The 20635-nt window shown below is 42.2% G+C and overlaps 1 protein-coding gene across 1 annotated transcript in view; it reads left to right on the top strand.

Moving 5' to 3' along the window:
* Window positions 1-472: 472 nt before the first annotated feature.
* The window catches only part of TSPAN12 (tetraspanin 12), a 66013-nt gene continuing 45850 nt past the window's right edge, over window positions 473-20635 (top strand). The window contains exons 1-5 of the mRNA XM_060020790.2: window positions 473-568; window positions 810-978; window positions 1949-2084; window positions 16362-16444; window positions 18109-18244. Of these exons, the coding sequence (XP_059876773.1) occupies window positions 2019-2084; window positions 16362-16444; window positions 18109-18244 (285 nt within the window). The 5' untranslated portion in view covers window positions 473-568; window positions 810-978; window positions 1949-2018. The remainder of the gene's footprint in view (window positions 569-809; window positions 979-1948; window positions 2085-16361; window positions 16445-18108; window positions 18245-20635) is intronic.

The raw sequence follows: 20635 nt of genomic DNA, 5'->3' as shown, positions 1-20635 counted from the left end.
GAAGGTACTTTTAGAAGTATAGTCTCCTACTATGAATACTTCCTGAATTTTTTGTTAAAAAAATTCAAAACCCATTACCATATACACAATTCAAGATAAATTACCCTGTTAAAGCTCAAACAATCCTATTGCGAGAAAATTTTTGAAACTTTGCGTTACTTGTGAAAGAGTTAAACATGTTCTTCCTATTCTGGCCGTCAGATCTCCACATGTCTACCCTGGGGTGTAAGTAAATGCTATTAGTGCACCATGGAAGTGGGAAAGAACTGTTTTTTTTTAAATCAGGGAGGGCAACAAAGCAATAAGAAGGAGCACAGGGCACCATGTTAGTGACAAATCGCAGGAGGTGGTTCTAGAAAGGTTGTGAAAACTAGTTTCTCATTGCAGGAATCGGGTTGGGCCACTCCTTCACCCCCCTTCTCAAACACAAATATTTTCATATAATAAAAGCCTGTTCCCTATGGTTATAACCCAGCCTCCCCTCCTCCGACACCACCATTTTTAAGGGGCTTGCTGCGCGGACTTCTCCAAAGTCCCTAGGTTTTTTCTCCCTCTGGCCCTTGTAGAGGTGAGGCGTCCCTTCGGGGGCTCACGCCGCGTGAGGGGACCAGAAACACCCATTAGGATCCAGCCCGGGCAGCCGGCGGCCCGAGCATGCGCTGAGAGTTCGTGCAGCTGGCCCTGGCTGCCGCCGCTGCCTCGTCCGGACTTGGCGAGGACTTGGGAGGGACAGCGGCGCTGGGAGGTGGCTTAGCAGAGACTTTCCAGCAACTGCTGCCCAGGACTTTTTTTTTTCCCCCTTTTCCCAGGAGGCGGCGACGGCGGCGGCGGGGGGAGAGGAAGAGAAGGAAGCTTCTCCAGTTTGAGTCAATGCAGCCCTGCGGCTTTCCAGGAGGAGCGTCGCTGCCCCGATGAGCCCCCGCAGTGCGTCCCCGACTGTCCCCCGGCGGGATCGGGGCGCGGAGCCCAGCGCCGACGGTGAGTGGCCGCGCGTCTCTCGTCCTTCCTGCCCGCTGTCCCGCCAGCCCGCCGGCGGCGGCTGCCCCCGGCGCTGTGTGCTAAACTACTTAGAGTGCTGGCTTCGGGGCTCCCCGCCGCCGGCGCTTCCCCGCGCGCCCTGCCGGGGGCGCGCGCCCGGGTGGCGGGGCGGCTGACCGCGCTCGGCTTTGTGCTCCTCGGGCGGCTGGGAGAGCCGGGTCGCGGCCGGGGCCGGGGCCGGGGGAGGGGGACGTGAATGACTAACCCGGCGTCTGCACAGCTGCACCGGCCCTAATTCCCGTGCGCCCCTCCCCGCTCCCCGCCCGCCGCCCCCGGCTAATCCATCATTCCGGGGCCCAAACATCATTTCTCGTGTTCTCCCGGAGAAACCCTAGTCGCCGGGCGGAATCCCAGCTCAGCGCTGCGCCCCCTCCAGTGCCCCGCGTTCACACCCGAGCTGCGGGATGGCGAAGGGGGTGCGGAGGTGGGGGGCCCAGGAACTGTCCCAGTGAGAGGAACACTCTCACCTTCGGTGTCGCCCGCGGCGTCTGTGACATCTCCGGGGGGCGGGGGGGAGACGGGAGTGTGGTTTCCAACCTTCGGGACAGTTCGGAGCAGAGCTCTCCCCGAGGAGGGGCGTGGACTGAGGGAGGTTTTAAAGAGCGTCTCATCAGAATTCAGAGGACACCGCCGCGTGTCCCCTGAGAACCCGAGTTTACTGCGCGCCTTCATTCATCCGGGGAGACAATCTTTTCTCTTCCCAGCAGGTGTTATCTGAAGCCTGTTTGGAACTTTGGGGAGTTTAGGTTACTATTATAACTTTAACAAATGATTTTCGATGAAGCGATGTCTCGAATGAACTAGGCTTCGGACCAGACCTGCACCCAGCTGAGAGCTGGCAGAGGAGGGATGGGCTGGGGGTGAGGAGCGCGGTGGTGAGAAGTCCCCTGTTATCCCCCGCCCTCTGCAGATCGCTGCTGTTTTGCCCGTGGGGGTAGGATGTGGTGAAAGGATGGGGCTTCTCCCTCCCGGGGCTCACAATGGCCAGAGAAGATTCTGTGAAGTGTTTGCGCTGCCTGCTCTACGCGCTCAATCTGCTCTTTTGGGTAAGTCAAGCAGTCCACTGCACCAACAGGTGGGGACGGCTGGACTCGGTTTCCTATAGCCACCACGTAATGCGCCAAAGGGCATGGCTAAGTATTAATTAATTACATGGGATCACACCCTCTATTTTTCAGAGAAGTAAATTTTGACCTTAAAATGCCTTTGATCTAGCTCAAGTTCCATTTGTAATTAGAAAAAAGAAATCCACCGCTGGATACTAGTGGCAGTAAAATTAGACTTGAAGTTAATCTGGGGATATAAATAAATGCACGTGCTTGTGCTTGTAGATAAGAAAATTTTGACACACTACTTAGGGAACTGCTTGTTTTCAGGAATTTCAGATAACTGTGCAAGCCATAAATTGTTTCCTTACGTCATCCTATAAAATCTGGTGGGGGCAGAAGTCTTACTATGTTTTTGTAGGAATTCATACCCAGATATCCTATCAAAAGACTAAGTAGATTTTTCTGGGAGATTCCATATAGTCTGAAAAGGTGGTTTCCGTGTAACTATTTCTAAGTTGGCAAAGCTTTAAGGAATTTTGTGTATGCTTTTGGAAAATCCCATAACCATTTAAGGAAATAAAATACATAAAATTTAACAAGCTCATGGAAATCTTTATGCCCTGTGAGTTAGTGACTTTTTATGCATTGCACCCAGGCATAAATTTTCATTAAGTGTTATTAATAATCACATTGTTATTTACAAAACTTTTGAGGAAACTGTAAAAATTTAAACGTCGAATGTTGCTTCAGGAAGCTGTCCTGCTTAAGCAGTTAGTTTTTTTTCCCCCAAATTTGTGTTCTATTAATAATTTATATTCAAAACGTTCTGTTACAGTTTTTAATGAGTAATTTATTTATTTGGCTGACTAGCTGGCATTTACCAGCTTTTTTTTTTGTAGGGTTATGACATGTGGTCTCTAGAGAATGACATTTTGGTTGAACTACTCCTTATGGATGGCTCCATTTTAAGGTGACAAATGAAGCCTTACGTCAGGAAGTAATCTGAAAGATATCTAAACTGGCAACTTTTTTTCTCAACATGAAACTTAAAGCATTGAGTAGTTATATTCACCACTTGGAAATATAAAATACCTAACTGATCTTATTGCAGTTTTTAATTCTAAAAATGTACAAATTAAATGTACATTTAATTTAAGGTACAAACTTAATTTAATTAAGGTCATTAAATTACCTGCTTAGCTATAGGGTATTAAGATTTTGAACTTTGTTCCTTTAAAATGTGTGATAATTGTCACTTCTGTTTATTAGTTTTTCACTTTTCTACTTTATTGTTTTTAATTACAGAATCAACACATTTTTATAACTAAAAGGGGATTTAAGATGATCTGGTCGAACTTCCTTACTTTGGGAATGAGAAAACTAAGTGTAGGTTAGTGACGGGAAGCCAAAGGTCAGATGGCCCAATGGTGACAGTGCCGGGAGCAGAACTCAGCTTTCTTGCCCCTAGACGGTGCCTTTACATGGACGATTACTGTGTTCGCACCTTGGAATTACTAGGACTTTTTTTGTGCAACATAGAACAATGTTTTGGAAATTTTCTCAATAACTTGTATTATGTGTGTGTGTGGAGGGGAACCCAAATCACTTAACAAAAATATTACTCTTCTGAGTAATGACATTTGCTTAAAAATGCCTATTCCTTAAACTCCTCCAGGGCTCTTTGTGTCCCCAAAGAATGTAAAATGTTATTTCTTTGTTGTTATCCTGTACTTCAACATTCTCACTTTCTGTGTGTTCTGATTTATTAAAATTGCTTCCCCCTTTCTCCAACCCTCCTCTTCTCCAAATATCATCTCCCCACCAACAAAATAATCCGAGTTTACTGCCTACTCAGCATCCCTCTGTATTTTTCTTTATTTTATTATTATTATTATTTTTTTTTTTTGCTGTACGTGGGCCTATCACTGTTGTGGCCTCTCCCGTTGCGGAGCACAGGCTCCGGACGCGCAGGCTTAGCGGCCATGGCTCACAGGGCCAACCGCTCCGCGGCATGTGGGACCCTCCCGGACCGGGGCACAAACCTGTGTCCCCTGCATTGGCAGGTGGACTCTCAACCACTGCGCCACCAGGGAAGCCCTATTTTTCTTTATTTCATACAAAGATGTATTTACTCATACCTGTCCACGTATACCCATTCATGTACATTCATATAGATATTCATGACATTTTTTGTTAGGTTGTTTTTCTCATTTGGTTAGAGTTACAGGAGCAGGATTGCTATGTCAGAGGATATGTAATGATGACAACAAAATAGCTAACATTTATGTAGTTCTTACTATGTGTGCCAGGCACGTTTAAGTGTCTCAGTTTCCTAGTCTGCAAAATAGGAATGGTTCCTATTTTTTAGAGTTTTTTAGAGTTGTTGGGGGATTAGACTCAATATATGTGAAGTGCTTGAACAGTGGCACTTAAAAGTGCTCTCTACGTCGTAGCGGTAGCAACAGTAGCTGTAGTACCCGCAGTCGTTACTACTACTGCAATAATGATGCTCACGAATAGTTTACTGTAATAAGTAGATTACCAGGAGATGGATGGATGAGTCAAAGGAATCCTTGTAGTAGTAATGGTTATTGTTGTGATTAATACTGCTACTATTGCTACCGCTCCTCCATGCCTTTGACCCAGTAATCCTGTCCTGGGAATCTATCTCCTAGAAATAGAAGCACCAATATACCTCATTATATGTACATCATATACATATAATGTTGCTGCCATCTTATGAAACTTTTAAATTTTTACCAATCTAAGAGGTTCAAAGTGTTATTCCACTGTTACTTTATTCTTTACCTCCCCCACTATCAGTGAGCTTGAGCATCACTTTATATAAACAAATTTTTATATGTTTTTTCGGTAGAATTTTTCTCTAGAATTTTATATAATCTTTTTTTATTCTTCTGTTCTTTTAAAGCACCTGCCTTTCTTGTCTTGATTAAGGTTTCTTTTCCTTTGAGATTATCTTATACAATTAAAATATCTGTCAGGAGTTTTTTGGAATTATATGAAATGTATATGCTAACTTTGGGGACATTGGTGTTATTCTTTCAAAGTTAAAGCAATGTTTGCAGATCCTATATTTCCTTACTTGTGCCTCACACATTCCTGGGCATCCTTACACTACTCTTTCATCCAATTCTCATCTAATTCTCATTTTCCGCCTGGAAAATGGCGGGTGGTGGTAAAGAGAAGTTACTCAGTGAAGCTCATTAACTTGCCAGTAAGTAGCAGAATAGGGATTCAAAGTCCAATTTTCTTTTTCTCTAAGTGCGGCAGAAGTTGTACTATTGGAAACGGTGCTGAATTTATTTGCAGCAGAGAAATAAACATCTTCAGTAGGAAGGGATTAGCTGTCCACCTGCTCATTCCAAGTCCCCTAGAGCAGTGCTTCTCAACCCTCCACGTGCGTACAGATCACCTGGGCATCTCGTTAAAATGCAAATTCTGATTCAGTATGTCTGGGGCTGGGCCTGAGAGTCTGCATTTCTCAAAAGCCCCTCTGTGACTCTGTTGCTGCTGGTCTGAGTGCCCCATCTGGAGGAGCAAGGCTTTAGTCCTTGCTTTTAGTTCTCATTGGAATTAGAAGGAGAACAAACTAGTGTGGCGTGAACCTGAGCTCATCCTGAGTGTGGAGAGGGCGACTGTACTGGCCTCTAGTTTTGTGGGATTGAGGTACCTGCACTCATTAACTGCAGGATCAAAAGCTGTATCCTTTTACTCTTCTCCTAGCATCTGAAACAGACTTTTTCTTATCTATTTCTACTATACTGGTACCCTCTCCCCTTCTCTACCCAACAAAGATTTTAGGGAAAGAAAAATAAATCTTATTTGGAAAAACACTGAGGACCTATACAATTTTGTTTTTCTGTTCTGGGAGTTGAATATCAAACAGTGATTTTTTTTTTTTCAGTAAAAACGCGTATCTTGCATATTTATTTTTTTTAAGTGGGAGGTATAGACCTGTCTAAGAGGAAACAACCCACAGAATATTCAAGATCACAGATGCACTGCATTCTTTCATTGCTGTGGATCCGGTCACCTTGATTTGCCATCTGTTGAAGTGGCTCTTTCACTTGTAAAGAAGCATGATCCCGGTTCAGCTCTACTGGGGCTGGCAGACAGATACTGGACCTTCGAGGTTTGTCATGAGTTTTGTGGATTTGTAACGGGAAAAGGCACATGAGACACAGTGCACGTGAGTAAACTGCCCTGAGAGCTCTTTGGAGACCATGATTCACATTCTGGCCACGATAGAGCAAGGAAATGGGTTATTTTTACTTCAAATGTATCACACTTTTACTTTTTAAATGCCATAGTATTTCATAAATGAACGCTTTCCTCCATTTTAAAGACAACTTCTGTGGCTTTATGATGTGAGTGTTTGCCATTCTTAGATGATAATTTTCTGCTGTTGGAAAAATGGATACATATGGTTCTTTTTGGAAATTCTTGAAATTGGTGAACACTTAACATTCATCATGTTTGTTTATTATTTTCTAAAAGTATAATATCCCACCTGTAGTTTTAAACTCTCTTTTCTCACCAGCAGATAAGAGCCATTGTCTTTCACTTACCATTACCAAAGAGTAGCAAGAGAGAGGAACTACCCTCGACGAAATACGAAAAGAAGCTTATAAAAGAAAGCCTAAAAAGCAGACAGGAAATCTGGTTCACACTTTTGGGATATATGCAAGCTAGCTGAAGAAAACAGAAGACTCAATGTTCTGTTTGTTTTTCTCCGGTTTTCTATAGTGAACCTTAGGTGTCTGACCCCCGTAGTCCCTAAAGAGATTCTGGGCAAGTGGGTATTTGCATTCACACAGCATTTATATACTCATGTTAAAATACTACTTTTTATTTTTTTATTTATTTATTTTTTTTTTTTTTTGCGGTACGCAGGCCTCTCACTATTGTGGCCTCTCCCGTAGCGGAGCACAGGCTCCGGACGTGCAGGCTCAGCGGCCATGGCTCACGGGCCCAGCCGCTCCGTGGCATGTGGGATCTTCCCGGACCGGGACACGAACCTGCATCCCTTGCATCTGCAGGCAGACTCTCAACCACTGCGCCACCAGGGAAGCCCTACTACTTTTTGAATTGTTGCTCTCCACCCCCCCACAATTTTGTACTATGAAAGGCATTCCAGTTTACTTTAACTCTTCCTAAGGAATAAAGGAGAGCCCTTCGAGAAATGTTAGTGCTTTTTAAAAATAAACATTCAATAAGCTTTAGTCTCAGGGGCAAAGCTAATACACTTTTCTTAATGCGGTTGGCTCAGCTGAGCAAAGACAGGCCACTGCATGCTTCTTAAGGAAGCATTTCGAGAAGGAGAAGGGCGTGGAGGCTTCCTTGGGGCCCAGCCCTGCTGCCAACTGGACTCACAGGCCCCTCAGGCATCGTTCCCCACTCAGAACAGTCACAGGCTGGGCCATTGGGCTGCACAGAAACTACGGTGTAGAATGGGGCCCTTCACCCTTCTTTTGCCTGCATTGCCTATAGGGTGACCAGATCATTTATTGTGGAAATCAGGACAATTTTGAGAGTGAAGTTATAAGGGGTTGTCTCTATTAATAATGATGACAGGACAACAGAGGCTTAAAGTGGAACCATCCTGGTCAGAGCAGGATGTATGGTCACCCTGTCTGCAGGGCAACATGATCTATAAAAACTATTAGTCAGCACAGCTCCAAGGTGCTATTGATTTATTCATCCTTAATTAGTAGATGTTCGTGCTTAAATGATACCCACAAGGAATCTTCGGAACTTGTTTCAGCCATCATTTACAGTGCCCGTGCTTTCAGGCAAATAGTCTGATCTGTTTGCTCTTTTTCTGCTGCTCCCGGCTCCCCCCCCCAGACCCCCAGAAGGGAAGCTGGTTGAGGCATGAACTGATTAAAAGGTGGATGGGAGCAGGCTTGGGAACTGAGACAGACATGTTCCTGGGAAGTACTTGCCTTGGACTGCTAGCCTCCAAATTATCAAAAATTGATTTACCGGGCTTCCTTGGTGGCGCAGTGGTTGAGAGTCCGCCCGCCGATGCAGGGGACACGGGTCCGTGCCCCGGTCCGGGAGGATCCTACATGCCGCGGAGCGGCTGGGCCCGTGAGCCATGGCTGCTGAGCCTGCGCGTCCGGAGCCTGTTGCTCCGCAACGGGAGAGGCCACGACAGTGAGAGGCCCGCGTACCGCAAAAAAACAAAAACAAAACCAAAAAACATTGATTTACCTTTACATTTTAATAAATAATAATTGGAATCCTTTTGTTTTTAAGAAAAAAAGGGAATTTTAAAAGCATCTAGTTCAATTTTTCCATTTTCATCATGAGCGAAAAGAGTTTCTAAAAGTTTGAATTACTCGTCCAAGTTCTCTGTAGAGACAGAAATGTAACTAAGTTCCTGGTCTCTCTTCCACATTCTGCTCTTTGCTAACAGATTTGACATAAAAAGAAAAGTTTAGGTGGCTGGCTTTAGACATCTGTCCGCCTTGAGCAGAAATGATTAGTGTTACTGTCACCTCATATAAGAATATATATTATATATGCCAGACAGTTGAAGGATGTAAATGTCTATTTTTTGACTGCAACCTTACTTCCTGGAAACTATAGGTACACATTTCATAATAAATTCTGATATAGGAAACAACTTGATTCTTGTTATTTTTTTTACATGATTAAATTCAAGCAAAACCAGAATATATCTGCAACACAGCAAATTTCATTTTTATAAATATTTGTTGAGAGCTAGCATTTTCTGAACGTTTTTTGCAAGACAGAAGGTGGCAGAGGTCCTGCCAAGTAGTATATTAAATATATTTCTCTAAAGTAATCTTTGTGTTATTTTCTAAATATTTCCTTGAACTACAGATAATATTTTGCAATATTGGAGAAGATGTAAGGAGCTATAAACCTAGTTACATGTGATAACTACAGTGTCCTAATAATTTAATCATCATGAATGACAGTTGAAGAATTATTTTATTTTAATTTGGAAAGTTAGTAGAAAATACCATTATTTGTAAGGAGTCCTGAATTGGTTGCATAATTTGTCCTTCTAGATTTAATAGCATTAGGATTAGTTATTGAAGTGACCTTGTCTCATTTTAGCTTAGTTCCTTGCTATAGCATGCACTGTATTTGTTGTTACTGTTATTATTTTCTCAACAATAAGTAAAATCACTCTTTGAGAATTGAACTTTCTCAGCCATTTAATGCGGCTGGAAATAAGGTCATAATAAAAAGCAGTGTATTTTCAGAATTGCTTGTTTACTGTGAGATAAAGCTTTGTGTTGATATTATTTATTTCTACTGATTGTTCTCTGCACAGCTACAATGCTTCGGTGACTACAGTGAAAAAAACAGCGGGGCTAAGTAGAATGCAACATTTGTAGTTTAAACGACTTTTGAGAACACTTAAGCCAGCTTCTGACCTGATATATAAATTTTTCATCATGTAATTCAGCAAGCATCTCTCTACTGGAAAACTTCCAGTGATAGAAAGCTCAGTTCTACTTAAAGCATCTCCTAATTTTGCTAAAGTTCTCCAATAGTTAGCTTATCTGGCAAGTTGAAATCATCTTTCTTTAATTATTTTCTCATTCATTCATCTAATATGTATCAGGTCTTACTACTGGGCCTGGTACTCTACTGTGAGATGGGGCTAGAGGCAGTGGTCTGTGTCCTCTAGTGGAATGAGATGGGTGAGTAAAAATAGGAGACGGTAGATAACTGCTCTGTGAAGTCTAGACAAGAGTGTTGACTCTGGGTAAGGAGGGAGCTGGGAGGAAAACTTTACATTCTAGCTGATGTTTGAGCTGGTCTTTAAGGATAAGGTTGCTCTGCTCATGATGTGGAAAGGCTGGGGCAGGATTGCATTCCAGGCAGAGGGAACTGCATGGGCAAAGCCATAGGTTTGGGAGGTCTGTGTGGTGCATATCAGAGAAGCACAAGCAGGACTTTTTTCATCCAAGGACAGAATGTGTGTGGGAAGGAGTTGGCAGGAAATAAGTTGAAGAGATAGGTCAAAGGGTGACTGAAGAGGGCCTGTGTGTCCTGCTGTAGAGTTTAAACTTATTCTCTAAGAGAGAGTTGGGGGAAGTGGAAGTGAGAGATGGGGAGGGGCCCCAAGGGGCAGCTATTAGAGCTTTATAAGCAGAATCGCTCGATCTGTGTTTTATAAAGCTAACTGAAGGGTGAATTTGAGGTGGAATCTGTGAGCTGGAGAGTTCTATTATAAGGTGATTATAATTGCCTGGCAAGAGACTGAGGGCTTGAACTAGCCAGAATGGCAGGAAAGGGGGAGGAATTTATCAGGTGTGTTGCAGGAACAATCCGTTGGACTTGAAAGCAATTAGATGTAGGACTGAGGAAGAGGGAGAGGTTCAGGCTGCTTGCCAAGGTGCCAGTGGATGTGACTGAAGCATTGATTATACCATTTACCGAGACAGGAAAAACAGTGGGAGGGACACACAGGTTTCGAGAAGAATGAAAATGAGTTCAGTTTTAGAGATGTCAAAAATAAGAATGGCTATGGAAGTCCAATAGTTCTATCCAGAGCGGCCTTTCCCGTCCATTTGTTAGACCTTCAAATATCCGAAGATCACATCTATGAACTGATTTAAGAGTTGTCTCCTAAACTGAGAAAGGTTAAGAGAAAGGCCTGAGGTCAAAAGGAATAGGTAATATGTATAAGATAGTAACAGGGAATATGTGTAAGAATCCTACGCTTTTTTCATCCTGTGAATGCTCTATGAAGTTGGACTTGCTATTATAACATTTTATATAGGAGGAAACTGAAGCTTAGGAAAGATTAAATGACATACCCGAAGTCATATAGATGAAAAGGAGCAGAGCTGGAATTCAAATTCAAACCAAGCTTTTTTTTTTTTTTTTTTTTGCGGTACGCGGGCCTCCCACTGCTGCGGCCTCTCCCGCTGCGGAGCACAGGCTCCGGACGCGCAGGCTCAGCGGCCATGGCTCACGGGCCCAGTTGCTCCGCGGCATGTGGGATCCTCCCGGACCGGGGCACGAACCCGCATCCCCCGCATCGGCAGGCGGACTCCCAACCACTGCGCCACCAGGGAAGCCCAAACCAAGGCTTTTTGATACAATGGCTTCTTATGGTCATTGTGGTCAAGACCATATGCCTCACGATGACCTCTAAGACCATGTGCTCTGACCCCTGCCTGGCTTTCCATTCTTGCTCCCTGCCGGTTTCCCCTCCTTGCACATATCATGCTGCCTTCCACCCTGGGACCTTTGCTGTTCTTTCTGACTGGAATGTTCTTTTCAACCTCCCTTTCCCTAATGAACTTGATAATTATCTTTCAGATCTTAGCTGTCTGGAGAAGTCCCCTTGACCCCATGGAATAGGTCAGTCACCCCAAAAGGATTTTTTTTAATATTTATTATTTTTTTAAAATTTATTTATTTATTTTGCTGAGCTGGGTCTTCGTTGCAGCACGCAGGGTCTTCATGGCACGTGTGGGATCTTCGTTGTGGCATGTGGGATCTTTTAGTTGCATCATAAGGGATCTAGTTCCCTGACCAGGGATAGAACCTGGGCCCCTTGCAATGGGAGCATGGAGTCTTAGCCACTGGACCACCAGGGAAGTCCCCCAAAAGAAGTTCTTACAGCAACTTGTATTATTCCTTCCTAGTACTTATTACACTTTGCAGTTACACATTTGTGTCTCTGATGAATTGACTAACACTTGACTAACACGTGATCTCTTCACTTAGTAAATTTCATCATAGAATTGAGCTGGTGCCTGTCATTGCTGATCAGTATATATCTCTAGCACATTGCACAGTACCTGACAAAGAGCAGCTGATCAATACATATTTTTTTGAAAGAAAGAATAACTTCAGAACCCATGCTCTTAACTGTTCTACAGTACTAGAAATGTTTTGGAATATGCCGTTTTAAAAAATGACATTTTTGTTATGAATGGAAGTACTGTGTATATAATGACAACCGCTGATACTATATCATGCAAAATGAAGAATCTGATAATTTATTGATAGCTGTCTTAGAGCTATGATATTGAAAACTGGCTAAACAGCCTGCAAGAAATTAAAGGATGGAGAAATCAAGATCGGTTATTATTTCGAAGAATGATAAAGAGAGGGGAGAATTATTTATAACTGCAAAAGAATTAAGGTAATTAAATAAAATAGCACATTAGTAGACTTTCCCGTTCCCCTGAAACATATAAGGTATTTGAAGACCCACATATAGCCAAGTAGAGGGAGGCCACTTAGCCGCAGATTTAATCAAGCAGTCCATGGTCCCCTGCTAGCCCTGTGTGTTGTAATAGGTACTGTGATTATTGAGGTTTGGTAAGATCGACAGATCGGGAGACAGCTGCCATTGAAAAGACAGTCCGTTACACTCACAGATCCTAAGAGCTAGAGTACAGGTCTCCTCATGGTGGGGTCCATTGCGAGGCAGGGAGAGAGGGAGACTGAGCAAGTGCTTTCATTGGGGCTTCTTCAAGGAGGAACTGGCAAGGCAGGATAAGTAGGTTTTGGCTAGTTTGAATAATTTCAGCAGCCTCTGTCCCTAGTTGTCTGGCATCTGGACCTTGCGGTGATTCGGGCATGTGTAGAGTGGCCTGGAATGAGAGAGCTCAATAAAGGGGTGGTTGGGAGTGTGGGCTCCGGATTGGTTGGTTTGTATTTGAAAATGAAAACTGTGGGCCCTGAAGAAGGACTTCTCACAAGGGCGGGTGGAAGGTGGCCAAGGCAAGGTGACTCAGGCATATTATCAGTTTGTCCAGACCAAGGTGTGTCCAGCATACGCATGTAGAACAGATGTTAAAGCGTCAAGTTTACAGAAGCTAGAAGCATGTTTAATACACTGTGGCTGATCCGCTGGGTAACTTTTATGAGGTTTACAATCTGTTCTTCATTCCCAACAGGAATGAGGATAGTAATAAGTGGCCTAATTCTCCTCTGAACTGTGATCCCAGGGTTCTTAACCTGTTTGAAGCCATTGAGCCCTGAGCCCTCATTCAGCAAAGAAAGTAGTTCAGACATTCAGACTGAGCCTGACCCCTACAGAGGACCTCCCCCTGCAACCCCACCCCTCCCTTGTTTTAAGGAACCCTGCATGCTATGCAGGTGCGTCTCCTCGCTGTTTGCGGAATATAAGGCTCGTTTGTAAACTTGGAAGGCATTTAGTGACTAACCCTGAAGCTTAAAGATGAAGGCCTGGATTTGAATCCAGCCCTGCCGTTGAATCTGCAAGACCTTGAACAGGTTACTTCACTTTTCCGTGCTTCATGTCACTCTTTACATTCTGTCATTATCTGGTTTACGTATTTATTCCTTGTGTTCTGTAAGAAGCTCCACAGAGGCTGACATCTTGCTTCTTTTATGCATTGTTGGGTCTGTACTCTAGCACAGACAGTACAAGGCAGATGGTTGGGGCTGAGTAAATACAGTAGTTCCCCTTGTCCTCGGTTTCACTTTCTGTAGTTTCAGTTACCCACGGTCAACAGTGTTCCAAAAATATAAAATGGAAAATTCCAGAAATCAACAAGTCGTAAGTTTTATATTGTGTGCAGTTCTGAGAAGCGTGATGAAATCTCCTACTGTCAGGCCCAGGACGTGAATCATCCCTTTGTCCACTGTATCCAAGGTGTAGATGCTACCCGCCCATTATTATAGAAAAAAACATTAGTATATATAGGGTTTGGTACTCTCTAAGGTTTCAGGCTTCCAGTGGGGTTTGTGGAAAATATCCCCCTCGGATAAGGCGGGGATCTACTGTATTTGCAACTGGATGAAGGATGCGTGAATTCACTAGCTGCTTTTCCAGGCAGGTGGAGCTCCACGTGCTCTGCTGACCTAGGAGCCCTTATCCAGAAAGCATGTTTACAGCCACTCCTTGAGTCAGTAAAGACTCATTCCTATCTTGTATGTTCATTATTTCAGCATTTACAGAAAACCTGTGACGTAATGGTAATCAATGTTCATCAAGATGCCAGAAACTATTAAAAATCAAATTAAGCTGAAATTCATTATACTGCATTTAAGAAGATAAGTATAAGGCAATTTGAGAAAAATTTCCATCAAAATAGGAAAGGCCTTCAGAACTTAGAGTTAACCTTCAGCTTTTAGAAAAGCCTCCCAGGAAGACTGAATGTGTTCCAGATAGTTGCTGTTTAAAAAAAAAATCTTTTTTTTTAAATTATGGACAATTAAAAACATACAGAAGTAGAAAGCACAGTATAATTAATCCCCAGTTACCAACACAGCCTCCACTTCTCACTTAATCCCCATGCATCGGGATTGTTTATTAAACCATTCAGCATGTATCTGTAAAAGGTAAGGATTCTTAAAAAAAATAATACTATTGTCATATCTAAAATAATAAACAATAATTTATTTTATGATGTCAATATTTTTTATTTTATTTATTTTTTTATACAGCAAGTTCTTATTAGTTATCTATTTTATACATATTAGTGTATATATGTCAATCCCTATCTCCCAATTCATTCCACCAGCCCCTCCCCTCCACTTTCCCCCTTTGGTGTCCATATGTTTGTTCTCAACATCTGTGTCTCTGTTTCTGCCCTGCAAACCGGTTCATCTGTACCATTTTTCTAGATTCCACATACATGTGTTAATGTATGATATTTGTTTTTCTCTTTCTGACTTACTTCACTCTGTATGACAGTCTCTATGTCCATCCACATCTCTACAAATGACCCATTTTTGTTCCTTTTTATGGCTGAGTAATATTCCATTGTATATATGTACCGCATCTTCTTTATCCATTCATCCGTCAATGGGCATTTAGGCTGCTTCCATGACCTGGCTATTGTAAATATTTTCAAATATCCAATATCGCCAGTCTTCTCATAAATGGCTTTTTGTGGTTGGTTCATTTAAATCAGGATCCAAACCAAGATCCTGACATTGCCTTGGACAATCTCTGAAATCTCTTTTAATTTATAACAGTTTCTCCTTCCTTCTTTTTGTTCCACCTGCCAGCTTTTTAAATTGAAGAAACCAGATCATTTGTTCTGTAAAATTTCTTATATTCTTGATTTTGTTGATTGCATCCGCATGGTGACATTTAACAAGTTTAAATCTGTTCCCTGTATTTCCTATAAACTGATAGAGCTGGAGGCTTGATTAGATTCAGGTTTGACTTTTTGGTTAAATTAACCTCAAAGGTATCTCTGAGTACTTCTGATTGCATCATATTGGGGACATTATTATATCCAGTTGCCTCTTTTTATGATACTAAGATTGATCAGGGCATCTGGTATTTTATGTCAACCTTATCTCTCCATTCTAAAAGTCCCCATCAGCCTTTCACACTTAATACAGTAGTTCTCAGCCCTTACTACCCATTAGAATATCTGTGGAGCCTTTATCCACTTTTGATGCCCAGACCCCACTTCCAAGAATTGATTCAGGGTGGATCTGGGCTCAGTAATTTTTTTAAGAGTCCTGGTTGATTCTGATTTACAGACGGGACTGAGAGCCACTGACTTGATAATTTTGGCAGTCGTTGAAGATCTTTGCCAAGAGAGCCATTATTTCAGAAAAGATTATCCAATAGTGACATTCTATCATGCTTTCTGTACTTATTAGCAGACATTCTTCCATTAAAAACTTTCATTAAGTCTTTGGTTCTTTTCTTTAGTTCGTATAGGAAAGATTGGATAAATATTGGATTCTTATCAGTTTTCTGAATAATGAGTTGAATATCCAACATCCTCCAAAGCTGGCTAATGAGTTTTGTTTAACAATTATTGTGAATTCATAGATTTTAGCATATTGGATGTTTTAAACCGTTGCATTTATTATTATTATGATGACTATTATTTTCATGCTCAAACTGTCTAACTTTAGCCAATGGAAGTCCTTTGAAGTTAGCTCCTGTGACGTTTCTGGACAACATCAGTAGTGTTTGATTGCTCCCTTGCTTTTACATATGACGTGTTTTAGGCTTATGTTGTATATTGGATAATTTAGTTGTTCTGTACAATTCCTGTCCTGAACTACCGTATCTAATAGTTCCGCTATCTGTATACTGTTTAGTGACATTCTATTTAGTAGCTATGACATGATTACAAAACAGAATGGCAGATATTTATAGTAACAGTAAATTTCAACAGGTGGTAAATGGTAATTAGGAAAAAACATAATGATTATGTAAATAAAATCTTTAATTTTTTATTATGAGTCCTGCAGAGCATGGTGCATAAATCCTTCGTCACCAGTTTGTATTTTTTTTCCCCCCAGTTAATGTCCATCAGCGTGTTGGCAGTTTCCGCTTGGATGAGGGACTACCTAAATAATGTTCTGACTTTAACTGCAGAAACAAGGTAGGCTTTATGATTAATGATTGATTTCTAGGGCTTCCCTGGTGGCGCAGCAGTTGAGAGTCCACCTGCCGATGCAGGGGACACGGGTTCGTGCCCCGGTCTGGAAAAATCCCACATACCGTGGAGCGGCTGGGCCCGTGAGCCGTGGCCGCTGAGCCTGCGCGTCCGGAGCCTGTGCTCCGCAACGGGAGAGGCCACAACAGTGAGAGGCCTGCGTACCGCAAAAAAAAAAAAAAAAAGATTGATTTCTTTCATCAGGGTTTCCTCAGACACTAGTTTCTAAGTAACATTGCCCTAGGGTGTTTAGACGGTAGTGCTCATCCACGATCGTTTGGACAGTTTTTCCTGCCCATGGCAACACTTGCATTTTCCAGCATATCATTAAGGTGTGCCACTGGTTCTGGAGGACACTTCTGGTTATGGTAATACCACTTGCCTGTCCTTCTGACAGTGTGCCAGCCGTGTCATATTTGTGTATAAAGGACGACACAGCTACATTTCCTTAAGAAAATGATCGCCAACTTCTTCTTGCCTTCATATTCCTGAGCTAATGAAAACCAAACCCCAAATGTCATTTTCTTACCCAGTTTCAAGGATTGACCCACTAACATCTCAAGGGGCAAATTACTTAACTTCTCTGAGCCTCAGTTTCTTCATTTCTGAATGGGGATTGTATTAAATGCCACTCTGAATTTTCCTAAGGATTAACTGAGATACATTTCTATAAAATCCTTAACACGATGGAGCTTAGTAAGCACTTTGTAACGGTCGTTTTTTGTTATCTTAATTATTACTCGTACTGTTATGGCTCTAGTTAATAATTTTTTCACAGTCTTAGCAGAAAGCATTTCCCTCCCTTCATTTTAATTCAGACCAATTTCCCTTCCATAGCAGTGTTTCACATCTTTGGGAAAGGTCATTTGTTGGGGAGAAAGTGCACACTGCATATGGAGTCCCAGACCAGAGAAGAGTAGGGAGAGTCTTCTCAGTTAAGAAATGTTGAAAAGGGTTTCCCTGGTGGTGCGGTGGTTAAGAATCTGCCTGCCAGTGCAGGGGCACGGGTTCAAGCCCTGGTCCAGGAAGATCCCACATGCCACGGAGCAACTAAGCCTGTGCGCCGCAACTACTGAAGCCCGCACGCCTAGAGCCCGTGCTCCACAACAAGAGAAGCCACCAAAATGAGAAGCCACCAAAATGAGAAGCCCGTGCACCGCAACGAAGAGTAGTCCCTGCTCGCCGCAACTAGAGAAAGCCCGTGCGCAACAACAAAGACCCAATGCAACCAAAAATAAATAACTAGATAAATAAATAAATTTATAAACAAAAAAAGAAATAGTGAAAAGTCTCATGTGGTTTCCTCAGGTTAAGGCTTCAAAGCTAATATTAGATCGACTTTTTACTGACAACCCCTATCTTATATTTTAAATGAGCTGAGGTAGGAAGGCTACCACTTGTATAAAAAACTAAACCAAACAAGACAAAAAATAAAACAAGCAAGCAAATTGGTGATTGTTCAGTGATTCTGAAATAGAAATCCAGTCTTCAGCTTTGAGGCGTGATGATTTAAAGGATTATTAACACAAGTCAGTTGTGTCTTGTACTATGTCTTCGGTGCATTTTGGTTGTATTTTATTTATAATATGACATTATTGTTCTTCTTTCAGGGTAGAGGAGGCTGTCATCTTGACTTATTTTCCTGTGGTTCATCCGGTCATGATTGCTGTTTGCTGTTTCCTGATCATCGTGGGGATGTTAGGATACTGTGGAACAGTAAAAAGAAATCTCTTGCTTCTTGCATGGGTACGGTGTTTATATCTATTCTTTACTGTGGTTAAAAAGACCAACCAGTAATGTATAATTGGTTCATCAGTGCACAAGATTACATGCTTAGGGAACTGTGATAGCGGTTCCCTAATCTGTGCTCATTGTTCAACATCCTGTGAGAAGGGAAGTGTTCTTTCCATGAGAGACGATTTCAGTACAAGTATTTGCTGTACTCAGAAGATGAGGCGCGGAAATATGTACACTATTTAATTATTTCACTCAGGCCATGTGTTGACATTTTCATCTGAAAGTACGAATTTTTTCTAGTGTCACGGACCTTATTACCACTCCAACAGCCCCCTCGGGACTAGAACTGAGACGTCATAATGGAACTCTCTTTCTTTCTCTCTTTTCTTGTTTTAAGCAAACCCACCACTTAAACCCATGTGGAAATTCAGGTGGTGGGGTAGCAAACAGACATCATAATCCCGGCACTGCCTTTACATAGGTTAGTGGATATGAGTCTCAGTTTCTATAGTTTTAGTGTTTTGTTTTTTAAAAAATTCTGGAACAGTTGGACTAAATTACTTCTTAAATTCCCTTCAGCACTCAAGCTCTATGATTCCAAAATCTATGATTATGCCTTTAATTCAAAAATTAGCAAACCCTCTTTTAACATTAAAAACTTGAGTCAATTAAAAATACAGTTTACAGATAGAGTTTTGAAGCTCATTGATTGTATAAAATATTATATGTTAACGGCCCCAGGGGGTTGAGGCTGCTAACATGTAATTGCAGACATATCAGATTCCTAAAAAGTAATTCATTGAGTATATTCCTTTCTTTGCCGTAGTTCTCAATGGTATCTGTGCACTCATTTCTTATAGGGAACTTAAAAAAAGGTTTTTTTATGGTGTGCTGATAAGCTGGATATCTGAGCAGAAAAAAAGCCCTGATTTGTAGCATTTGAAGATTTCTGTGATGTAAATACTCCCAGCATGGTCGATTTCAGGCCACCAACTTGCCATTACTGAATGCAGAGCTGGGGAGAGATGAGCACAGATTGGCTCTCAGGAGACAGCTCCCGCACGCCAGGGCTTGACTAGCTCCCGTCCCAAGCCCATTAAAACAGACTCTTAGTGTGAAGCTGAACTAAAGCTTTGCATTTCACAAGAACAACCTGTGTTAATGTATTACTTGGCTTCGTGGAGGATAACTCTTTAGGTCCATGATTGGAAAACAGAAAATGCTACAGAGACAGGGGACATGCCCATTGCCTTACTTCTGTTCACTTTGGTATACAATGCTTTTGACTGTATTTTATTTATAATATGTCATTAATTTTCTTCTCTCAGGGGAGAGGAGGTGGAAGGGTTTGGCACCTAAGTTGCAATTCAAGAAATTTGGACAATAATTTAAACAAACTAAAATACTTACTTTATATGAAACTTACAGTTTAAGGGATGGATAAGGTATTGAAACTCAAAAAAAAAATCTCAGAATCCTTTTTTAAAACCACAATCTTACAACGATGTCCTATGTATACAACCAATTTAAATATAGCTGCTGTTCTTCCTCCTCCCAACTGGTATGATTCTGGCTGGTCCCTGGACTGTAGAGGTGGGGTGGGGTAGGATAGCGTATTTCATGGAACTTCAAAGACTTTTAGGAACATATTTTGAAAACCATTTACGCATTCCATTAGATTGCTTGAATGCAAGTAAAACAATTTGACAAATAACGAGGTAATTTGGGCTCTCCTTGGGGCAGGATGAGTCATAGAGACTTGTGCATGGGAGCTAGTTTGTGATGTTGGAAAGAACCTTATGCTGCACAGGTGACATGGAGGACTGAGGTTCTAAGGGCCAGAAATTTGTTCATTCATTCATTCTTCAAACATTTATGGAGAATATAGGCACTATTAGCCTTTGCCATCAGACCAGTGTATACACCGTGGATAGGCAATTTCACTACTGTCTGACAAGACCTCTAATAAGATTTACTCTGAGTACTGAGGCTAGAGAAGAGCTCCAAGCTCAGTCCCAAGGGGTCAGCCTCTCCTCCAGGAGGATGACTGGCATAGATGGATACTGCTTTATCCCATCCCGCCCCTTTTGGTGGATGTACCCTTTTCCACAAAGCAGCTTTTGGTGCATCGCTGTTCCACGTGTCCCTGGCTGCGGTCAGCTCTTTGTTGTTCCTTCCTGTTGACTATCTGTGGCAGTTTGTTCCCCATTCCCATCGGGCTGCCTGTCTCCTCTTAGCAAGTTCCTAGATGTTACTCTGTCTAAACCCAGCACAGCCTTTCCTTTGCTTGAAGAATGATTTGTGGTCTCAGCTCCCAATTACCTGTTGCTCGTAACTGATCTGCATCTGATCTGCTTCTCAGGCAGTTTTTTCTCTGCCTTTCTTTCCATAGCCTCCTTC

Source organism: Delphinus delphis, chromosome 9, assembly GCF_949987515.2.
Source record: "Delphinus delphis chromosome 9, mDelDel1.2, whole genome shotgun sequence".
In the NCBI taxonomy this organism is placed as follows: Eukaryota; Metazoa; Chordata; class Mammalia; order Artiodactyla; family Delphinidae; genus Delphinus; species Delphinus delphis.
This window is presented reverse-complemented; position numbering and strand designations above follow the sequence as displayed.